General features: G+C 53.4%; 9 protein-coding genes across 9 annotated transcripts; 6 read left to right on the forward strand and 3 right to left on the reverse strand.

Moving 5' to 3' along the window:
* Positions 1-382: 382 nt before the first annotated feature.
* J4E93_006231 (uncharacterized protein) lies at positions 383-991 on the forward strand (the record flags this gene model as incomplete). Its single annotated transcript, XM_049344148.1, has 1 exon — positions 383-991. The coding sequence occupies one exon, from the start codon at positions 383-385 to the stop codon at positions 989-991; it is 609 nt and encodes a 202-aa protein (XP_049198583.1).
* A 1,996-nt stretch (positions 992-2,987) lies between these two features.
* J4E93_006232 (uncharacterized protein) lies at positions 2,988-5,393 on the forward strand (the record flags this gene model as incomplete). Its single annotated transcript, XM_049344149.1, has 3 exons — positions 2,988-3,198; positions 3,247-3,656; positions 3,705-5,393. The coding sequence occupies 3 exons, from the start codon at positions 2,988-2,990 to the stop codon at positions 5,391-5,393; spliced, it is 2,310 nt and encodes a 769-aa protein (XP_049198584.1).
* A 368-nt stretch (positions 5,394-5,761) lies between these two features.
* Positions 5,762-8,377, reverse strand: J4E93_006233 (uncharacterized protein; the record flags this gene model as incomplete). The annotated part of the gene is made up of 4 exons (XM_049344150.1): positions 5,762-6,727; positions 6,775-7,557; positions 7,604-8,023; positions 8,078-8,377. The coding sequence occupies 4 exons, from the start codon at positions 8,375-8,377 to the stop codon at positions 5,762-5,764; spliced, it is 2,469 nt and encodes an 822-aa protein (XP_049198585.1).
* Positions 8,378-9,237: 860 nt separating this feature from the next.
* J4E93_006234 (uncharacterized protein) lies at positions 9,238-10,993 on the reverse strand (the record flags this gene model as incomplete). Its single annotated transcript, XM_049344151.1, has 2 exons — positions 9,238-10,747; positions 10,800-10,993. The coding sequence occupies 2 exons, from the start codon at positions 10,991-10,993 to the stop codon at positions 9,238-9,240; spliced, it is 1,704 nt and encodes a 567-aa protein (XP_049198586.1).
* Positions 10,994-11,552: 559 nt separating this feature from the next.
* On the forward strand, positions 11,553-13,304 carry J4E93_006235 (uncharacterized protein; the record flags this gene model as incomplete). The annotated part of the gene is made up of 1 exon (XM_049344152.1): positions 11,553-13,304. One exon carries the CDS (start codon positions 11,553-11,555, stop codon positions 13,302-13,304), a length of 1,752 nt encoding a protein of 583 aa, XP_049198587.1.
* A 437-nt stretch (positions 13,305-13,741) lies between these two features.
* Positions 13,742-14,380, forward strand: J4E93_006236 (uncharacterized protein; the record flags this gene model as incomplete). The annotated part of the gene is made up of 2 exons (XM_049344153.1): positions 13,742-14,173; positions 14,237-14,380. The coding sequence occupies 2 exons, from the start codon at positions 13,742-13,744 to the stop codon at positions 14,378-14,380; spliced, it is 576 nt and encodes a 191-aa protein (XP_049198588.1).
* Positions 14,381-15,731: 1,351 nt separating this feature from the next.
* J4E93_006237 (uncharacterized protein) lies at positions 15,732-19,048 on the forward strand (the record flags this gene model as incomplete). The annotated part of the gene is made up of 2 exons (XM_049344154.1): positions 15,732-15,738; positions 15,807-19,048. 2 exons carry the CDS (start codon positions 15,732-15,734, stop codon positions 19,046-19,048), a joined length of 3,249 nt encoding a protein of 1,082 aa, XP_049198589.1.
* A 692-nt stretch (positions 19,049-19,740) lies between these two features.
* On the reverse strand, positions 19,741-20,496 carry J4E93_006238 (uncharacterized protein; the record flags this gene model as incomplete). The annotated part of the gene is made up of 1 exon (XM_049344155.1): positions 19,741-20,496. One exon carries the CDS (start codon positions 20,494-20,496, stop codon positions 19,741-19,743), a length of 756 nt encoding a protein of 251 aa, XP_049198590.1.
* A 710-nt stretch (positions 20,497-21,206) lies between these two features.
* J4E93_006239 (uncharacterized protein) lies at positions 21,207-22,321 on the forward strand (the record flags this gene model as incomplete). The annotated part of the gene is made up of 3 exons (XM_049344156.1): positions 21,207-21,307; positions 21,360-22,125; positions 22,190-22,321. 3 exons carry the CDS (start codon positions 21,207-21,209, stop codon positions 22,319-22,321), a joined length of 999 nt encoding a protein of 332 aa, XP_049198591.1.
* Between the last annotated feature and the right edge of the window lie 98 nt (positions 22,322-22,419).

Here is a 22,419-nt window from a genome sequence, read left to right on the forward strand (position 1 = left end):
GTATATGACGGTCAGTCGGCCTGGAACTGAATATCGCCCCTAAGCACAAACACAGATCGACCCATATTTACGTCTCCGAAATCTTTGCACTCGACCTTTAATATTCGCTTCATAAAAACGGCTCTAGTATAAGAAACTAATTCAGGTGTAACAAAAATAATTCTCAAGTCTTGGGTATCAAATTAAACTACTTCCTCTACCTTGCAAACCAGCGCAAACTACCACTGCACTCTGAAACAAAAGAAACATTTTACACCTCCCATCCCCATCTCTCACTCCTTAAGCCGTCACAGTAACAGTAGCCGTCTCGGTGACCGTCTCCTTCCCAGTCGGTGACGCAGTAACAGTCACGGTGAATATCTGACTCGGTGGTATCGGCGTAATGATCAACGGACCTTCTGATGTCGTTGATGAAGGCACCGGCTCTGGCTGTGGTGATGCAAAGGATGGCATTTCGGTCGGTGCTGGTGGTGTTGGCACGGCGTCGGATGTGGATGCCGTTGCAGATGCTGAGACCACTGGAGGTGGCACAATGGACGAAGAAGGTTGCACCGAAGATTCTGCAGGCGGTGCCATGGATGAGGATGCTGGTGATGGTTGTGCTGAGCTTGAGAGCGCGGGTGGCATGCTTGGTGCAGCGGAAGACGATAGCGTGGGAGTAGGCGCAGGAATCTCCGATGTCAGAGATGGCGGTGCGGGTTCGCTGGGTGTTGGCTCTGCTACTTCCGAAGATGAGCTTGCGAGTACAGAGGATGAGGCTGCTGAGCTAGGTATGACTGGCTCTGGTACAGCGGAAGAAACGGGCATCTCGGGTGCTCCGCTTGGCTCTGGTGTGGCTGTCGGCACGACTGTAGTGTATGATGTTACAATCACTACAGGCGGTACCTGGAGGGATGCCGATGGGGATACTTCAGCCGGGGGGTTTGATGGAGCGGGCATGGGAGTGCCAGCCACTTCCGATGTTGAAGAGACTAGTGGAGCAGACTCTTGAGCCTCAGTTGGTATGGCTGACTCTTGAGTGGGTGTTTGAGGTGGCTGGGATGTCGCGTAAATGGTGGTGTATTGCGTGACGATGATGCGCGATGTCACGTCGATTGTATCCGAAGCAGTCGCTGACGGTAGAACAACTGTAGACGATGCGCTTGACAGAGGGATTGGAGTTGCCAGAGAAGTTGAGTTGACCAGAGGGGCAGAAGATGGCGCTTGTATAACGGACTCGATCATAGAAGATAGGCTGGTGATAATCGCGCTGGCAGTGGTGTTGACAGATGGCGAGCCTGAGGGTGCCGCGCCGGGATGGGTGAAGCCAGGCAAGCCGCCAGTGGTAGATGCTTGGACCGTACTTGTCACCGGTGCAGTTGTTGTAGATGGTAGAACAGCACTTGACGCCGGTACAGTTGGAGTGGCAAGCGAGGTGGACGTGTCTTCTATGGGCGAGTAGGTGAACATAGGAGCCTTTTGACTTGTCTCGCTTGTTGTCTTGTTTTCCACAGCGGCAACCGAACTTGACAATGCCGACGATACCGGCACATCGCTGCTCTCTGTGGGCGTTGGTTTCGGACTTGGTGTTACTGAAGACGTGACCGCTGCGCTTGAAGTCTCCTCCGGGGTTGGCAGAGGTGATGGTGTGATGTAGGAAGTAGAAAACACAGTCTGCGGATCTTGTGTCACGAGTGGCTTCCCATCAGGAAGAACAAACGTGATAGCTGGTGCTATTGAAGAGAAGATGGTTTGCTGGATAGGCTCCACTATGATAGCGGTTTCTGCTTCTGCAATTTGCTGTCCTGATGTTGATGCGATCGTTGAGGTAGTGTTGGCATATCTAGGAAAGCTCCAGAAAGTCAGTGTTTGTTTCTCAAAGTACTTGCTTGGGTTCCTCACAGTTGTCTTCGGTGGTTATTTGGAACGGGTCCGGCAGTTATGGATGTAGAGCAAGCTGCCAGCAGCAGAATTGTGGAGAAGATAGCCATCGTCAAGACGACAAATTATTAAGAGTGGACGAAGGAAAAAGACGGCGCTTGCAGGCAGAATAAGGAAGCGATGGACTGAAGGACGAAACTGAGATAGTGAACGATTAAGAGAAACGATCGACAAGGAGAAGAAACAGACGGTAAGGAAAGACACCTAGGAAAGAAACGAAAATCGTTCGTCTCAAGCAAACCACAGGCTAAACGTTCAGATGGCTACGGCGGTGTCTCATTGCTACGCGGGCTGGCATCGGGTTTTGAAGCTGCATTAGCCGCCTTGAGCACGGTTTGAGCATACAATGGGACAAAGAGTAGTACTGGCCCAGCATGTCTCCAATTGCCTGTAATTTGGGCGTGTCACTCAAGCTCCATAGGAAAGTAGCGCTGGTAACTGGAGGAGTGGCTGTGGTGCTCTGATGCGCTGGGTACGTGTTTCACCTGCGGGCCAATGGGATGGCGACATGGCCTCGTCGAGCCCACGCCCTTGAAGCGCCTGGCCGAACGTCTGCTACCCGCGCAGAGCCTCCAGGTCTTGATATGCCAGAAATAACTTTTCGGAAGGAGGCTCAATTCCGCGATCCGAGTTTGTCAAGTGTTGCCGGTTTCCGCGTCTTCATGCAGTATGTGCTGTCTTTCGGCTCTTGGATGCGTTAAGAGACCGGAACCCTGTGGGGATTTCTCCACAACACCAAGGTCGAGGTCACGATAGAAGACGACCTAGATGCCTGCAAGCATCAGCTATAGCTATCGACGATATTGTAGTGGATCGAGATGTGTTGGCGGGTTTGCACGTGCCCGATGTTCATTTGATGAGCGGTTGATGGTCGCTCGGGGCAACAGGCGAGTTTCGACAAGGAAGGACAACACAGACCGCCATTTACGCTAGGACAGGCCCTTTGCATGTCGCCAGAGCCTCGAGTCTCGACGTCGCGTACGGTAGGTCTGGCATTCTTTTCTCTGTAGACGTAGAGTTTTTCGTATCCTTTCACCCTATCGCCATCCTCCTTGCCGGTCTGCACCATGAGCGTACGCGTCGTCGCGAGGATACGTCCTCTACTGAAACAGGAGCTCGACAAAGACACCATCGTCACCGCCGAGACATTGGACGGCGATACCACCCCGGCCGTCGTGCGGATACCGAGTCCGAAGAACGAGGCCGAGTCCTTCAGCTTCCAATTCAGCTCTGTGTACGAGCAGGACGCGACACAGCAGCAGCTTTTCGATGCCGAGAGTGAGTTCGCGACGGACGCGTTTCGGACCTGAATTGACTCCAAACCAGTCGCGCCGACGGTGAAGCACCTGTTCAATGGCTTCGATCTATCCATATTCGCGCATGGCTGCACCGGCACCGGCAAGACGCATACGATGCGCGGAGGAAAGTCGCTGGCAGACCGCGGTGTCATCCCAAGACTGTTGAGCTCGATATACCGACGATGCAAAAAGATCGAGAAGGACACGGCTGGTGCCACTCACGTCGAGGTCGCCCTGGAATACTTCGAAATCTACTGCGATCGCGTCTACGACCTGTTTGAACCGCCGGAGAAGCGCACCCCGTCTGGCCTGCCCATCCGAGACAACAAAGGCAAGACTGTCGTCGTTGGTCTTACAGAGAAGCCGTGCACAACGCTTAAGGAGTTTGAGCAGCTTTATGACCAAGCCAACATGAACAGGTCAACATCCGCTACAAAGGTGAGGCTTTACACGCGTTGGAGGTAAACATTACTAATGATACTGTAGCTCAACGCGCATTCCTCCCGGTCCCATGCCGTTCTCTGCGTCAAGATCACGCAAACCACCGAAGATACGGTCCGCGTCAGCCGAGCATCCTGCATTGATCTTGCAGGATCCGAAGACAACCGACGAACCGAAAACAACAAGGAGCGCTTGGTCGAGAGCTCGGCCATCAACAAATCACTATTCGTACTTGCTCAATGCGTAGAAGCTATGAACAAGAAGGCCAGCCGGATCCCGTACCGCGAGTCCAAGATGACGAGAATCTTATCGCTAGGTCAGAATAAGGGCTTAACTGTCATGATTCTGAACCTTGCGCCGACCCGCGCATACCACCTCGACACCATTAGTTCCTTGAACTTCGCTAGCCGGACGAAGAAGATCGAGATCGCAGAGGTGGAGAACGACCCCATGTACAGGACAGCAGTCAAGCCATTGGCGATAACCAGTAGTGTCGGCGGAGCAACAATGTCACGGCAACCGCTACGATCCATCGCTGCCGCCCACAACGCGAACATCCCGGAGCCAGAGAAGGGGAAGAAGGGAGAAAAGCCTACCAAGGCCTTTTCTGTATACTCCGACGCTCGCAAGGCTGCTGCCGCTGCTCCTCGCGTTTCTAACCTTGCACAGAACCAAGGAGTACGAAGGACTGAGGGTTCTAAGCGAGCGGCTGAACCCAGCAGCACTTTCGCAACGCGACCAACCAAGGCATTCCGAACTGGGGATAACACCTCACGGATACCGAACAGAGAGCCCGCTTTGACAAAGGCTTCGATCGAGGCTCTTATCGCACAGAAGGTGGACGAGAGGCTGGCAGAGAAGGCGTTGCAAGATGCTGGCACTGCTGCGCCAGCGCTTTCTGCAGAGTTGCAAAAGCGGTTGGACGAGCTCGAGCACCGCATCGATGCACACGAGGAGGACGGAAAGTCTCAGGGCCTGCAGTTCCTGCTTATGGCGAAGCAACATCACATGCGCGGAGAGGACGCCAGCGCACTTAGAATGTACCACCTGGCCCAGCCCTTCTTCCCCGGCAACGCAAAGTTAGAATCCAAGATGAAGGCCCTCGAAGACCGAATACGCGCAAAGAAGGAAGAAACCACCAAGCACGTCTCCGCCCCCGTAGAGCTACCCTCGCACACCGCCGCCGCAGCGCCCCCCTCGAATCTCCTCATGCCCCCCCTCAAAGCCGTCGAAAAGAAACAGTCAAAGCCAAAGATGGTCTACAAAGACGACGAAGAAGACGACGAAGAGTTCGCTCCCCCGCCCCCTTCCGACCACGAAGACTCCTACGCCTCCGACACCAGCTTCCAGTACACCAGCAAATCCAAGCCCGCCCGCAAACCGAAAAAGACTACCAAGAAACTGCCCATCTTCCGCGACGACGCTACCCCGACTACGACTCTGACTACTACTACCACTGCCGATCTCCCGTCTCACTCCGCCTCTGCCTCTGTCCAACAAACGCCTCGTACCAGCCACCTCCTCAAGATCATCAACTCGCGCGACGTCAACCAGATCAAAGCGTTAAAAGGTGTCGGTGCAAAGAAAGCGGATAACATCGTGAACTGCCTGGTCGAAATGGATGATGCTGAGATTATGGATTTGGAATCGCTGGCTATGCTGAAGGGTGTAGGGGGCAAGACGGTGGATAATATGAGACTGGGGTTGAGCGTTAATACTGTTTATGATTTCTAGAGCTTCGGCTTGACTTTACTGGTGTTTGGGTTTTTGGAGTTTACATCAAGCATGGTGTCCATGGCGTTTTTTGTGTGGATGCGCGCTCAGTGCGTGCGTAGACTATATTCACATTGCATAGTAAAAGGGCGTTTTGGGGTTTGGCAGCTTAGGCTGTCTTGCATCTTGCATTTTGCATAGGTCAGTTCTTAGAAATTATTGACTATTTCTTCACCACTCTACGGTTGCTTCGCTTTCAGATTTCATTCTACGTCCGAAAATTCTGCATCATTCATACTATCATTATCATACAAGACCGTAACTTTCAATCTCAGCCTACAAGAAAGGACCTAGAACCACTCACTCAATCCCACCTTCGACAGGAGTACCTAAAACGGCCAAACCCAGTCCTCCGTCTCCTTGGGATCCATACCCTCATGGTACGCATAGTTCTTCGCCTTGATCTGCTCATCAAGCAGCTTCTCCCTCGTCGCAGCACCCTTGTTACCCAGGCTGGGAATATTGTCCAACGCATCAATCGCCAAGCTGTAGCGATCAGTACCGTTCCTGATAGCCAGCTCAAGAGGCGTGTCGATATTACCCTTCTCCCTGTAACCGCGGACGAGCAGGTTCTGCTGGCCCTTGCGGCCATATGTCAGACGGTGAATCAACCACGGGTAGGAGTGGAAGTTGAAGATGCAGGGTACGTTGTCCGTGAAGATGGCCTTGTACTCGTGCGCCTTGAGGCCGTGGGGGTGCTGGTCCTCGTCGATGAGCTTGAAGAGGTCGACGACGTTTACGAAGCGGATTTTGAGGTCGGGAAGGTGTGTGCGAAGTAATGCTGTTGCGGCAAGAGATTCGTGCGTGGATACGTCACCGCAAGATGCCATGACGATGTCGGGCTCTTGGTCCTTGTCGTTACTTGCCCATTCCCAGATGCCGACGCCCTTTGTGCAGTGGGCAATGGCTTGCTCCATGGTGAGGTACTGGAGATGCTCTTGCTTGTCGGCAACGATAACGTTGACGTAGTTTTCGCTGCGGAGGCAGTGGTTCATCGTTGAGAGCAGGCAGTTGGCGTCGGGTGGGAGGTAAATGCGAACGACCTCAGGGCTCTTGTTCGCTACGACGTCAAGGAAACCTGGATCTTGATGGGTGAATCCGTTGTGGTCTTGTCGCCAGACAGTCGCAGTGAGCAAGATGTTGAGCGAAGCAATCTTCTGCCTCCATTCGACTTCAAGGCACTTCTCGATCCACTTGCAGTGCTGATTGACCATGGAGTCGATGATGTGGATGAAAGGCTCGTAGCTGTTGAGCAGACCGTGACGTCCAGAGAGGATGTACCCCTCTAGCCAACCCTGAGTGGAGTTAGAAATGTGGCATCAAGCAATGGCGTGTGTCTTACCTCTACAGTGTGCTCAGACAGCATCTCCATAACGCGTCCTGCATAGGCCAGGTTGCCACCATCCTCGTCTTCCTCAAAGTACTCGCCCATCCAGACTTTCTTACCCGCCTCGTACACCTTGCCCAGCTTGTTGGATTCAGTCTCGTCGGGACCAAAGAGACGAAAGTCTTTCTGGTTATCTCTGATGATATCGCGCAAGAACGCGGCGCAGTTTGCCATGCTACCAACCTTGGCGACACCTCCCTTGGTGACCTCGATAGAGTAGTCACGGAAGTCGGGTACGTGGAGCTTGTGTCGGATTAGACCGCCATTTGTGACAGGATTTGCGCTCATCCTCCTGTTGCCGGTTGGTGCCAACTCCCTAAGCTCGGGTTTGAGCTTGCCGTCCTTGTCGAAGTGCTTTTCAGGCTCGTATGAGCGCATCCACTCTTCCAGAGTCTTGAGCTGGGACTTGTCCTTGAGAACCTTCGTGAGGGGTACTTGATGTGCGCGCCAGAAGCCCTCCAAGAAGTGATCCCCATCGACGTGCCTAGGCGCTGTCCATCCCTTGGGTGTACGGAGCACGATCATGGGCCAGCGCGGCCTGAAAGCCTTGCCCGAGTCCCTGGCTTCCTTCTGGTATTCGCGGATCTTCGTGATACATCGCTCCATCGTGGCAGCCATAGCTTGGTGCATAGACGGGATATCGCTTCCCTCGACGAAGTAGGGCGTCCATCCGTAACCGACGAAGAGTGCTTCGAGCTCCTTGCGACTTACGCGCGCGAGGACAGTGGGGTTATTGATCTGGATCTTGTCAGCGACATATCCTTCCGCAAAGTTCAGCACATACCTTGTAGCCGTTCAAGTGCAGTACAGGCAAGACCGCACCATCCGTGATCGGGTTCAAGAACTTGGTCGAGTGCCAACTGGTAGCAAGCGGGCCGGTCTCAGACTCGCCGTCTCCAACCATTGTCAGAGCAATGAGATCTGGGTGATCGAACACTGTGCCGAAAGCGTGAGAGATGGAATAACCAAGCTCTCCACCCTCGTGCAAGCTACCGGGTGTTTCGGGGGTAGCATGCGATCCGATTCCACCAGGGAACGAGAAAGACTTGAAGAAGCGCCTCATGCCCTCTTCATCTTCGCTCTTGTCGGGGTAGACCTCAGAGTAGACTCCTTCCAGGAAACTGTTTGAGAGAACAGCGGGTGCGCCATGACCAGGGCCAGAAATGAAGATGGCATCCAAATCGTACTTCTTGATGAGACGGTTCTGCGCAGATTGTTAGCTCTTCCATTTACCAGAGCTACGTACGGTCATGCTTACCATGTGAATGTATGTGAAGCTCTGCCCAGCATCCGAGCCCCAATGTCCCAATAGGCGTCGCTTGAGGTGGTCAAGAGTAAGCGGGTCGCGGAGAAGAGGATTTCTCCTCAGATATATCATGCCCAAGCACATGTATAGAGAAGCATGGAAGTAATCGGTCATCTTCCGCACCTCATCCTCGCTGAGCGGGTGTTCAGTGATTGAGGACCTCGCGGGTCCGTATGGCGAGATGCTGAGGTGCTCGACATCCTCGACGAGGGTGTCGGGATCTGCTGGAGCTTTCGCTACCATAGCATCCATGATTGCAGGTTGGTGGAAAGGTTCGACCTTTCGTACTTCAGGTGAGGTCTCGAGTGAAGCTGGTTCTGAGGATGTAGCCAAGTAGTACAGATACGATGGAGGCTACAATGACCAATTACGAGTAGTGGAGGATTGAAACGATTCAGAAATAAAGCTTCATGTAAAGTTGGGACGAAGAGCGCCTTTAAGCAGTCGCGCGTCAGTATGCGCGACTGGAAGCTTGAAACCTGGCCAGCGGTACGGCCGGAGACGTTCGCCTGGTCCACTGAGCTCTGCCATTGGTTCTCTGAGCGGGATCATGCTACTGCAGCGCGATACCATCATAGCGACAAATTCCTTTTGCAGGTGTTTGTTGGTTGCGTCATGGCTCGACGGCTCGATGGACCGAGGTGGGGTCCGTCGAGAATCACGCTAGTGAGCGACGCGTTCCTGCCGCCAGTTCTCACGATGTGCCATCCATGGCGTGATATGTGCCTGAGCTGACTGAGCTGGAGAATAGCAACCGTACGACCTGTATCTTTGCCGGTAAGCTGGATTCTACGGCTGCTTTGATGCCACCGGATGGTGTGCCAGTGCAGGACCTCTCAACATGATCTCAAGACGCCGGAAGACGGCGGACAGCATACTTGTCAGCCTCCACTTCCCTTCCGACCCTGGCTTCGGTATCGGAACTTCATCCGAGCGGATAGTGATCTGCGCAAGCATCTGCAGCAAGCTTGCTGCTCAAATATTTACGTGCAGCCTAGGCAGACATTTGGGGTGAAGCAATGCTGGCAAACACGGCCGTCGTTAACATGTAAACTCCAACCAAGTGGATGTGTGAATGCATTCGATTGCTCTATATGTTCATGATCCATTCCTCAATGCATTCCATAATCTCCCTCCGCAGCAATGGTCCTCTGGCATTCAGCGAAAATAGCAGCCTGCCTGGCTACATCAGCCAGTCGCCCAACGACTTGCTTGTTACCATCCAGGAAACCGTATAACGCGTACGGTATGTCTACCTCGTTACAAAACTCCTGCACCAACTTTTGGGTCTGCCTCAGATTGTGCCGAGGGATTCTCGGATACAGGTGGTGGATAGCCTGGAACTGCAGGCCACCATGGAAGAAATCCAACCATTGCGGGCAGTCAACATCCATCGTCGTACGAAGCATCTTCTGCGCAAAGGATTCATGAATACCCAAATCTGCCGTACTCATAGCGAAATGAGACAGCGTGATCTGCACGTGAAGCGGCGACGTAACGGCGTGGGCAATCAAGACGAACCAGAACCGGCTCCAGTTGTCGGGCATGGTCTTGCACACGACTCCATAGCCGAACCAAGTCCAGTAGAACAACATGCCCACCATCTCGAAATATCGGTGCCACCAAGCTGGTCCTTTCTTGGGCCCCTTTCCAAGGATCAAATACATCCAGGACAGTCTGTAAAGATTGAAACGCGCTACCATCATGATCGGGTAATATGTGTAGTGCTGTAGCGGGATCATGACCTTTGCGAATGCATCGTAGTCCATGGCCCACTCGTAAAAGGTTGTGGTGAGACTCTCCATGAACCGATGGGTGATGGCGAAGAAAGGGATGTATTGTATATCTGGATCGTGTTCGGGGTGGTTCGTAACGAGATGATGGACGTTGTGGCTGTATTTCCACCAACAAGCACTCAAGCCGCCCAGGTAGGAGGCGATGAACATTGCGATGGTCGAGTCAGTCGTGAAGTCGTGAGTGATGCCCATGTGTCCAGCATCGTGGACAGTGAAAGTGAGCTGGTGCCAAAAGCACGCAAGCGGTACGGCACTGGTGATGTACCACCCCTGCGTCAGCAGGAATATGAAAGCGGCCAAGAAAGACCCATAGCGTAGGCACTCGATACCGTAAGCAGTGTAATTGCAGTCGTAGAGGCCTTCTTGCTTTATGCGCACTTGCAAGTCGCGGTATTTTTGAGTGATCCGATCTTGAGTGGCCGGGTCCAGGGACGGGTATTTGGCCTTGTCGAAATCCAGCTCTTCTTGAGTCCGCCTGTCAAGCACTGTCATCTTCGGAGTGACCCTGTCATCTAGCTCGACCGATGAGACGCTTGAGTTCGAGGAAGCCCTGGTGACATTGGCTCCGTTGCGTTTGCGGGCCGAAGCAGACGGCCGATCTGCTGGTTCGAAGAGCGGGCTGCTGTCTGCCGAAGAGGCTGAGCTAACAGTCTCCTGTTCTGAAGAGGAGCACGATTCCATGTACTCCTCCTCTGAGAGTCTATCCAGCTCTTCCTGTGTCCGGAACTTTCCTCCCTGTATCGGCGGCAGGAAGTTGGTCCATCGTCCTTCGATACGGCCGACTTGGTAGCGATTCATGAGCTCGAGCGTCTGCGCAGAGTGGAATCTGGGTGCACAAGTCAGCATTAAGCTTTCCTGGGCAACACGGGAGACCATACCGAGTGACTTCGTCTGTGGCATCTCGTCCCACCATGTGCGCGATGGCCTTGTCACCGCCTGGGTGATAGGGCAGCCATGCGTCCACCTTCAAGACCTTGCCGTCTACGATGACAATTGAGCGTCCATTGGCGATCTGGGCCTCGATCTCTCTTCGACTGAAGACTCTCGACTTCCTGTCTGCCCGGGCGGCCATGTTGCGGTGCGGTGTGGTACACGAAGCGTGCACAAACGGGTGTCCAGGTGCGGGCTCAATTGACGAACGAAATTCAATGTACAGACAATCAGACCATAGCTTCGCGGCGTCTCAGAAGGAGCTAGGCGTTGCGGTGAGCTGCGCCGGAGCCAGCCAGTGGAACAGGAGAGCGTGAGCTGATAAACTTCCGAAGCTTGCCCGCCAGGACCCTGCACGCCCCCACGTTCCTCGCCACCCCAGAGCCGCATCCCGCAACGACCTCACATGTCAAGCTGAGAGCGTGTGTGGCCCTGCAGCGCCGTATATGTAAGCAACAAGTCACCAGAATCTACACGTGAGCTTTGAGAAATTTCAAAGTCTTGGAGAGCATCAATGCGGCAGGTGCCCACTTGAGATTGCTATTGCGCGCTTTCTGTCGGCAAACTCCGACACTCCATCACCTTCTACTTCGTGACCTTTCTCTGCCAAGTGGCATTTGCTGACTTCCACTCTCAATTTCATCCTTTCTCAGAACAAATCACATCACCCAAGGCGTCCTCCAGAGTTCGAGATTCCAATCATGACCCGAGATATCAAGGACTTAGCGAAAGAGTGGCTGGAGCTCGACGAGGACAAATCAACGACAGATGAGATCTACAAGTTGTTAGTGGATGGCGATACCGATGAACTCGAAAAGCGACTTCGACATCGTATTGCCTTCGGCACAGCTGGACTCAGAGGGCCCATGCAGGGCGGCTTCGCCTGCATGAACTCTCTGACAGTGATTCAAGCCTCCCAAGGACTAGCAGCGTACCTACTCAAAACCGAAAAGAACGTTGAGAGAAGGGGTGTGGTCATTGGGCGGGATGCGAGGCACAACTCGGAAAAGTTTGCCAAGCTCACCGCAGCTGCATTCGTCGCAAAGGGCATCAAGGTATGGTGGTATGAGGACCCAAGCCATACGCCAATGGTTCCCTTTGGCGTGCGCGAACTCGACGCCGCTGCTGGTATTATGATTACTGCAAGTCACAATCCGGCCAAAGACAACGGATACAAAGTCTACTGGTCGAACGGGTGCCAGATCATCCCCCCACACGACGTCGGAATCGCCGAATCTATCATGGAGAACCTCAAGCCTGTCACTTGGGACACGACTGTGATAGAGTCTTCTCTTTTGGTGGAAGGAAGTCTGGATTTGGTACAAGACAAGTACCACCAGGCTGTCTTATGCGCCGCCCAGCCCGAGCATGTCAAGGTCAAGATGGACCCAGGGCTCAGGTTCGTGTACACGCCGATGCACGGTGTTGGACTTCCCGCGATGCAGCGATGCGCAGAGACACTTGGTGTAGCCTCGCAGATGACTGTGGTGGAGGCTCAAGCGCAGCCAGACCCCGACTTCCCCACAGTAAAGTTTCCGAACCCCGAAGAGAAGGGAGCGCTCGACCTGGCAATCGAAACGGCAGAGAAGTCATCGATACGTCTGATTCTCGCCAGCGATCCCGATGCAGACCGCCTCGCGGCAGCAGAGAAGGTAGGAGACAAATGGCACATCTTCAGTGGAAACCAACTCGGAGCGCTTCTTGGATCTTACCTCTTCAAACGCTACCCCGCGTCGAAACCGCGAGAAAAGCTTGCAATGCTGGCTTCTACTGTCAGCTCCAGGATGCTCGCAGCTTTGGCAAAAAAGGAAGGTTTCAAGTTTACCGAAACGTTGACCGGGTTCAAGTGGCTTGGAAACGTAGCGCGACAACTCGAGAGCGAGGGCTACGATGTTGTGTACGCCTTCGAGGAAGCCTTGGGATACATGATCCCTCAAACGGTACACGACAAAGACTCCATCAGCGCAGCCGCAGTCTTCCTAACCGCTGCATCGCATTGGTCCACCCAAGGCCTCACCCCCTACGCCAAGCTACAACAGCTCTACCAATATCTTGGCTACTTCGAGGACGCAAACACATACCTCGTTTCGCCATCGCCATCCGTGACAACATCGGTGTTCACAGCCATCCGTGCACTGGGCAGCCCCCACCCAACCTCGATTGGCTCCCGCAAGATCGCGCGCTGGCGAGACCTGACCCTGGGCTATGACTCAAAGAGCAAGGACCACAAACCCGATCTACCGGTTGATGTCACTAGCCAGATGATCACCTGTGAGCTAGATGATGGGGCTGTGTTTACAGTCAGAGGCAGCGGGACGGAACCGAAGATTAAGCTTTATATTGAATGCCAGGGGAAGAGTAGCGGGGAGGCGAAGAAGGGCGCTAATGAGATTTTGGGGGATCTTCTGAGGGAGTGGTTTAAGCCTGAGGAGAATGGTTTGAGACTGGCTTAGAGTAGGTGAGGTGTTGACTGATTCAGACACTGTTGTTATTGCCAAAGTTTGGCGTGCGGGAGGTATCCTCGAAACAATACAAGCATCTAGTGGATATTGGACTGCTCGTGCGGTCGTTTTACGAATGTATGCTAGCAAGCTTGCTGTTCATGATTAGAAGCATTCACATGCATTGAGGATATCATCATTCTTGTCGTCCACTCCACTTCCACTAGATTGAGCCATCGCTTTACAGCAGACTTACCTTCACCTAGGCTTCGTGGGCTAAAGCTTGTCCTTCGCGACCGATAGCACTTCTCTCACCTCCCCTACCTTTACCCATCTACCCATTACTCTAGTACTCACCTACCTTCTAGTACTCACCTACCTTCTACTCATCCACCACCCCTCTGCCTACCATAACCTTCCTCATCTACACTCTCCATCCCACAAACCCAATGGCCACCCTATCAACAAGCCCCATCTCCCTCCTCCTGTCCTCATGGACCAAACCAAACGAGACTGTCGATGTCGAAATCTACGGTTTGCCGGAGATCACCAAATGGACGAAGGCCCAAGTCAAGACCCAATTCGCCTCCAAAGACCTCTCTCCAATGAGCTGTCCCCATCTTCCCGCCGTTCGTGTTCCAGAGGCTATAGTCGAAATCAACAATTCGCGTGACAATGCCCCGGCTATGCAGTACTACATGAGCAAGAACAGGTTCTGGCTCGCCCATCGTATGCTACTACAAGCGCAGTTCCAATCTGCGGTAAGGTTCACGACGGATGAGTGCTATTATTTGCTGGAGGAGGGGGAGGCGGTTGTGGAGGTTAACGGACGGCCGTTGACAGGGGCGGAGAAGGGGATGTTGGATGTTGATCCGGGAAAGGTGGATATGAGGTATGTTGTGACTGAGAGGAATGGTTGTGAGAGGTTTTACTGACTTTAGAAGTCAGCTGCAGCCGACGGAGATGAAGATGCATATCGGGGTCCCGATGAGGATTCCGCCGTATACGGTGCATTGCTTCAAGGTGAGGGCGGATTCGCTGGTTACGGCTGGGTGTATTGTGCCGAGGGGAAGGGAGGAGTTGGATGAGAAAAGCTGGTGAGAGACCTGGATGACGCTGTTGGATGGAGAAAATGACCTCGGGAATGAAGAGCTTGGACGAGAATAGTACATGGGCGAAATAGAAGGACGTGTCGAGTCAGGTTCCTGCGGTTGATGCATGAGGTGGATCCTGCGATGAGAATTCTATACTTTCAAGATCATCTTTGGTACCGTTACACGATCAAGATCTACATGTGCGTGCCAACCTTGGAGGACACCATGATGACACCCACCCAACAGTGAGAATAGTGGGTGGGTGCGTAAGCGCGTCGCGGCCTCGACCTTTGGCATGTGAGATAGGCAAGAGGTGGTTGCACCCTACTCATCACAAGATGGGACGAGCGCTCGGCAGATAGTTGTATCTCCCAATCTTGAAACTGATATCCTCGACTAGCGCCCGCCTTCCCGATCGAGACCCTGTCAGATGCAGCGCAGACGCAGCGCTGACGACAACTAGTCACATATGGTTCTGCCTTGTACGGATGGGTCCATGGCGAGGCTGATGTCTGGGTCGAAACTTGTCGCCATGCGCAAGTCTTCATGGTCGGGCCTGTTGGACGTGCAGATGCAATGCAGCATGCGCGACAGTCCTCCGTGAGTACTGGCCAATGAGGGGGATGATTAGTCGACTAGAAAGGCGCCATGTATAGTGTTGTTGCTGCCTTGACAAATGGGAGTTGAGCATGTAGAGCTGGCGAGAGCGCAGAAGAATCGCTTTTTCTCAGAAATATCAGGGCTATGATGGAGGGTTTACTTTTTACCCTTCGCCGGCCGCACATGGCGTTTATAGCGTCGCTGGATTCGACGGCTGGGTAGCAAACGGCCAGGGTGTTCGGCCGGCCGTCAGCTAAGCAGGGGAGGCGGAGGAATGCGTGCCCTCAGCCAATCACGTGGGCGTCTGTGTATCGATAGGCCTGTCCCGCGCGTACCCAGACTCCGGGGAAGTGTCTGAGGCAGCCGTGACTAAACCGCTGCGGGCGGCGTGCATGCGTGCTAAACAGTCACGGCCCAAAAGTATCCACGGCCTCTTTCCCCTCGTGTGCCCACCAGTTCTGTCGCGTCCGTCGCGTCCTCACAGCTGCGCCCTGCCCGTCTATAAAGACCCGTCGCTCCTCCCCTCGACGTCGCCTGGTTTTCGCAGTCTGCTCGCACAATCTTCGGTACGCCCTCGGCCCCACCAGAATTTCCCTTGGAAACGTGCTAACGGGATGAAAGCTTCAACAGGAACCGCGACATGTCTCTCTCCTAGACTATTCGCGTCCTATGCGGGATGCGCTGCCATCAACACCAATGGCGGGGTTCGGGGACCCAAATACCAATGTCACGCGACAAAGCCATCATGCGCCGTCGCAACCAACTCCCTCGAGACGATCGCTGCCAGACGGACCGTGCAACTATCGCGACGCGCATATAGGACAGTGTGGATGTGACCAGTTCTGGGACAAGCTCAGCGCCGAGCTGCACGATGAGAGCGCCGACCATCGGCCTAGCAGCGAGCGCTCCACGTGGTGTGTTTGCGGGCACCATGCCTGCTTCCATCTAAGGGCGTCGCGTGCGCCAGAGAGGCAGGCGCTGTCGATGAGTCTCCCGCTGCCATCACTCTATGCGACAGGTGAAGATCCGCGCCAATTGCTGCCAGGCGCGCAATGCGACACGAGTGCTGCGATGCGACAGCTGGGGGACAACCTTCTGTCTGAAGGGGGTCAAGCCATACACAATGCGCGCATACATCAGCAACCCAGTCCCAGCCAGCACCCTCAGCGGCAACCCTCTGAGACCAACTCGTTTGGTCGCTTGCTACAAAGTCAGGACACTCCATCACAAATCAGCACCAGCGGCCTTCCTGGACTTCCTTCCGTGTGCTTGCTATCTCATGAACGGCGCCCAGTAGCTAACAGCGAAGCTAGGTATGGCGTGAATCAGTCGCGCCAGACGGTGGCAGGTCTCGGTCTTTCTATGATGAATTTGGAGAGCATGGCTCAGCTTAACCGTCAACAGTCGCCTACATCCACTATACCCGATGACATCAACGTCGCCCACACCCCGCGAAAGCTACCCAACGAGCCCGTCATCTCCCCTGGCAGAGCGAACGTCACTAGCCCCTCGCGCGGCATCCTCGAACAGGTATTCGAGTTCAATCGCAACTTCCAGCCCGATGAGCCCGGCGATACCATACCCAACACCTACAACCCCGAGGAATACGTACAGAGCGCTACTGAGGTGGCTACCCCAAGCGTTGGGAACACTCCAGATCTGAGCGCTGCTGATCGGGCTGTACAGGACGGGAAGGACATGATCGACGCAATGAAGCGCATCACCTCGGAAATCCAACAGCAATCGACTAGCTCACCTGAGCGGCAGACATATGGCACGGTTCCCACCCAGCTCTTGCCCAAGAACGCTACTGCAGGACCACAGGAACAGCTGCAAACCCTCCTCCAATCGGCTCCCCCACAAGGTCTCCAGAAGCTTGTCTCCTACCTCGCACCTCTCCATAACTTGTTGAACTCGATACCCAATGTAGCCAAGACTATGCAAGAGCTTGGTAGCCGCCTAGACTTGCTGGAGAACGGATCTTTCAATTACGTTCAGCCGGAGGATCTTAACAATACCTTGGAGATGTACGAAGGTAGGCTCATTGACGTGGAGCATCGTATGGATGAGCATGAACGCATGCATGAAGCTATGGACGAGCAAAGTAGCACCAGCTCCTTTAGCCGAAGACGCATCGACAACGCCACCACGTCGTTTGGCTCCAATCACTCTGTTGATTCCACCACTTCCTCCGCCCTCATCCTCGCCGCCATGGATCGCAAAGATACCGAGATGGAGCTCGATAACATCAAAGAGAGATTGGACGTCCTGGAAGCTGCGGCGCCGCCCACATCCTTGCAACCTTGGGAAGTGGAAGTTGTCCTACTACCATGGGGCCCTGACTTGAAAGGCATATGGTTCTCACCTGACGAACCAATGCATGACATAGCGAAGACGACAACCCAGAACTCTGAAGAGTGGACCCAAGCTCATACCTTGAAGACTATAAAAAGCCTGCCATTCCTTGGGCGAGACTCAGATTCAAGCCCATTCCCTGGTGCTCGCAACTCGGTCAGAGGATCTATACCTAGCCAGGCCGATAACGGTTGGAGTAGCCAAGACATCAGTAACTGGGCCTCGGGATCTACCGATGACTGGCTATTTCCGAAAGCCTGTGGTAGCAACAATCTGGTCTACAAGCGACTCCAAAGCAGAGGTTTTGTCCGGGATGTCACGTTCAGGGGCTCCAGCGCCAAAGATATTCAGGAAGCCTTGTCACATGCATTCTCTGATGTCTTCGATTACCTGCAGTACGACGACAGCGACGAAAACCCTATGATCTCTGCCTACCCAGGTCTTCGAGCGCCCTACATACCGCTACGAAAGGTACTCAAGGAGTCGCGACTACGTTTTCTCACGCCCGCCGAGATGTCTAGCAGTGCGCTCTGGAATGCTCAGTTCCTTTCGGCCGGTGTCATGATGAGAGTCTCTGGTGGAAAGAAAAGGCTTTACGTGACGGTTCGCGAAGCCTACACACAACAGGTTGACCGTAACGAGTTCGTCGTGATGGAGCAGTCATGGCCAGAACTGCGACAGTTGCCTCGCTACCAGCCCGACCAGGACTCGCAGATGGAAGGCAATGACGAACAGTGTCAGGCGCATGTTCCGGAAGCAGATGCAAAAGAAGCATGTTGGCAGTTCGTTGAGACATACGATGCTCCGCCTGCTAGCGTGCATTCGTCTTTCGGAAGCAATCAGTCCGTTCAGCTGTCCATGCGCCCTGCTGGTCGAAATTGGCGACGGTCAATCACTCCCAACTCGATACTGAAGAACAAGCAACCCCAGCCCATCTCTCCACTAAGCGAGAACCATCCGCAACGTCCACTCTACTGTCGCAACCGTACGGTATCTGCTTCAGTCGTCGATACCGTTACACCTCGTCAATCAAAACGCCGCTTCAACCCCTCCATCGTTGAGCAATCCTCTGCCCCACAGCCAATTTCACGTGCGCCCAGCCTACCATCAGCGAGATTGAAGCGACGCCGCGTAACAAACTCGTCCTCCCCCCGACCTGAGGAAGCACATGTTGCCATATGGAACGCAACCCCCCGACAATCACGAGAGCCGCCGTCACCCTTCTACTCCTCACAACCCGCACTTCCGCGATCAAACTCAGACGTCATGAGCAGACCAAGCCAGCGGTCCGTCGCCATAGCTGGTAAATCAACGCCTTTCGCCTACGCAACACCGCACTCAGGACCCTTCCCTGCTGGCCCTGGTTTCAACGCTTACAACAATGGCGGCGACACGGAACCAGACGATGACAACGACGCGTACGATAACGACGACGGGGAGAAGAGTTGGCGTGGCGTCACCGATGACGATAACGACCACGACCACGATAGTAGCTCGAGCTCCGTCCTTGATGCCGAAACTGGTGCGCAAGCGGGCGCCAGCTTCTCAGGCGACGATAGTGGTTTTGGGAGTGATAACGGAGAGGATAGCGATGCGCCGTCGGAAGACGAGGGAGAAGTGTATGCGCAGCGTCAACATGGTGAAGAAGATGAAGATGAAGATGACGAGGATGTGTTTGACTCTTTGCTTAGTATCATCGAAGCTTAGATACGCGGGGCTGGTCTACGGATGATTTGGATACGGACGTAGCGCCTTATCAAGAGTATGGACATCTGGATATTCGCCATCCAGCTAGGAGCATTTGAAGAGAAGTACACACACACACACATCGGCATAGGCGTTCTAAGGCAGGGAAATCTTGTACTATATTGCTTCCATCGTACTTGCAGCGTTTTGTTCTCCTTTTCGGAACCTTATTCTTTCGGTTCCTGGCTAGCAGGGTGTGTCTTTGTATACTACTAAAATTGGTCGTTGGGGTATGGTTATACGGTTAGCATAGTGGTGGTGGTTGACACCTCTTCTCTCTACCCTTAAGGCGGTTGAGCTAGAAAATGAATAGTTTACATTTAGGCTTTGTGCATTGGGTCCTTGATGTGGGGACTTTTATTTCAATCCACCATTCGTAATGCAGAAGACATTACGTACACCTAGGGTCCCACATAGCCGAGGGTTGAAAAGCTCATTTCTCCATTCTTTATGAGAGACTGGAGTCTATGCCGAAGCAGAGTCCTCAACGGGGTAGTAGTAACGCAGTAATTTACACAGTAAGGGATATACCCAGCTCATGTGACGCGGCTCACTTCTCCATACGGTCCTGACTCAAACTCGATCGCAAAGACCAAATTTCGGGGGACAACGTTCCAGATAAAGATCTCACATCTCGCTCAGGATGTGCAATCTTATGCTTCACCAGCGGCAGACTTGATGGTGATTCCAAAGGCATCCTGTAAGACGGCAGTCTCATCGAAAACATCGAAGAGACCAATCCAAAGACCCGCGTTCTCCGTGACATCAAGGCGCAGTTTCCTCGCCATCTTGACGAGCTTGTCGCGAGGCGTGAGAGCGTCAGTCCACCCCATAATCTCTGGTACCAGGTAGATCTTCCTCAGTCTAGAAAACTGTCGAAGCGATCCTGGTGTAACGGCCTGATAGCACCAATCTTCCTGAACTAGGTATCCATCGCCAATAGAGATAGCGGGGATAGCACGGCGTTGATCGAAGGTGAGTTGCATGAGGAAGAGGTCGATGAATACAGGAGTGTCGAAGTGGAAGTAGTTGGTCTTGTACTGGAGGAGTGCTGTCTCTGTATAGATCTGACGACATACGTAGCCGACAGTAAAGATACGAGAAACGCTGGTGGAAGTTTTGCCTTCGAGAAAAGGGTCCCATGGGACACAGTCGTTGATGTAGTAATCACTGTGGTAGCTAATAGCATCCGGTTCTCTGGGGACTTGCGGCTGAACCGTGGTGGTGAGACAAAACTTAAGTCGGTTGTCGGAGTCGTCTTCAAATCGAGGGCAATACCAATCAGCTTCATCATCGCTTGGTTCGTGTAGAATTGGCCTCTTAGCGGTGATGATGTAGCCTCCCACGGCGTAAGCGAAGATCTTGTTACGGAGCTCGCCCGGAAGACGAAGAAGCGGAGATTGAGTCATATTGCGGGTGGTACTAAGCGTGTCAGTGATCAAGATATCTTTCAGTATGAGCCAGATCCCTTGACTCACATCTCTGATACCGCACCGGATACCCCAGAATTGATAGGTACCATCTTGCCGATATGGCTGCGCGTCGAAGGTCGCAGACGTAGTAGCGGTGTTTAGAATTGAGGAAACTAAGGCAGGAAGGGAGGCGCAAACAAACGCACGTGCAGACGCGTTTTTTGGCTAGCGTGGTGTCATGGCACTTTTTACCTGAAATCACATCTAGGCATGCTGGTAAGAGGTAGCCTGGAATCTCATCCTGCTATCAATACTTACGCAGTTGGTAGCCCGTACGTAGGGACTGTAGTAAGCTACAGAGCGGAAGCAGCCCCAAAGACCTGCTGCAGTCGTTCAATCTCTTCATAGTACCTAGTTACAGCATAGCTGTGACACAGGAGAACAAAGCTTCTTTTGCATCACTAGACGTTACTGCGGACGTGTTGCGCATCAATTATGGTGATACCACGGTGACGTCATGACATGTGAATGTGACAGCTGCATATGCTGGGCAACTTCTCAATTCCACGAGACGTCACTAATGGTAATAGAAACGCGTGTATATTAGAAAACACTGTTGTTACATCTGATTCCAAAGCAGACGTCTTTACTTCCCTACAGACCTACCTAGCATCATCCTTATTACATATTTCCGCTAGCCATCCAACATGCAGTCCGTTCTTCACAAAGTCATCGGCCCTAAAGAGGTGCACCCAGAAAATCTCGAAGGCCGCGTCGCAGTAGTCACTGGTGGTGCACTCGGAATCGGGTACGGCCAGCCTCTTCCTCCCTCCTCCAACCCTTCGCTAACACACTCAAAGATATGAAGTCAGCCGCGCACTCGCCCTCGCAGGCGTAAGAGTCATCATGGTGAACCGCAAAGAAGAGCAAGGCGCCGACGCCATCTCAAGCATAAAAAAAGAGAAGGCCGACGCGCAGGTCGAATGGAAACACTGTGACATGGGCAGCCTCAAGGAAGTCAAAGAGGTCTTTTCCGACCTACGCAACTCGCTCGACCGTCTCGATTTCCTCGTTCTTTCCGCAGGTATCAACACGAACTTTTACGGGGAAGACGCGGACGGTATCGATCGTCACTTCGGCGTGAACTTCCTGGGCCACTTTTACGTGTGCAATCAACTCTGGCCGGTCCTTCGCAAGACGGGCAAGATGGGCACGAAGCCTGCGCCTAGGGTTGTCTTTGAGTCGAGTGAGATGCATCGTACTGCACCGTCGGACGTGCACTTCGCGAGCATGGACGAGATCAATGACAGCTCTATGGATCCCACGCGGTTGTATGGGCGCACCAAATTGGCCATGATCCTGTTTGCGAAATTCGGTCTGCGTGATCGCGTCATCAAACCTAATGGCGATAATGTATACGCTCTCTCCGTACACCCAGGCGCTGTCAACACAGCTATGCAGCAGCAGTGGAAAGACGCATATCCTGGTATTACCGGCAAGTTGTTGTCGAATGCTATGCTCTTCGCTGGACGAGATGTGGAGCAGGGGTCGTACAGTGCGCTTTGGTGTTGCACGGCGGATGAGATCGAAGAGAAGGATATGAATGGGTTCTACTTCAACGACCCGGTAAGTCGTCTTTGGCTCTTGGTGAACATTCTACGTCGGACTTCGTGACTAATACGTGGTGCAGGGCCAACCAGGCAAAGAGACATCTCAAGCCAGCGATGAGAACCTTGGTGCTGCGCTCTGGGATCTGAGCGAGCGCATCATCAAAGACAAAATTGGCCAAGACGCACTGGTAGACTGGAGTGCGAAGGAGTAAGATCGTGCTCAGATACAATGTGGGCAGCTTCAATTACGTCTAATCTCGTGCGTAATGTGTAAAAGATTATCATTATGAGCGTGTAGAAAATATATCCT

Source organism: Alternaria ventricosa (assembly GCF_023758065.1).
Source record: "Alternaria ventricosa strain BMP 2768 chromosome Unknown scaffold_10, whole genome shotgun sequence".
Lineage (NCBI taxonomy): Eukaryota > Fungi > Ascomycota > Dothideomycetes > Pleosporales > Pleosporaceae > Alternaria > Alternaria ventricosa.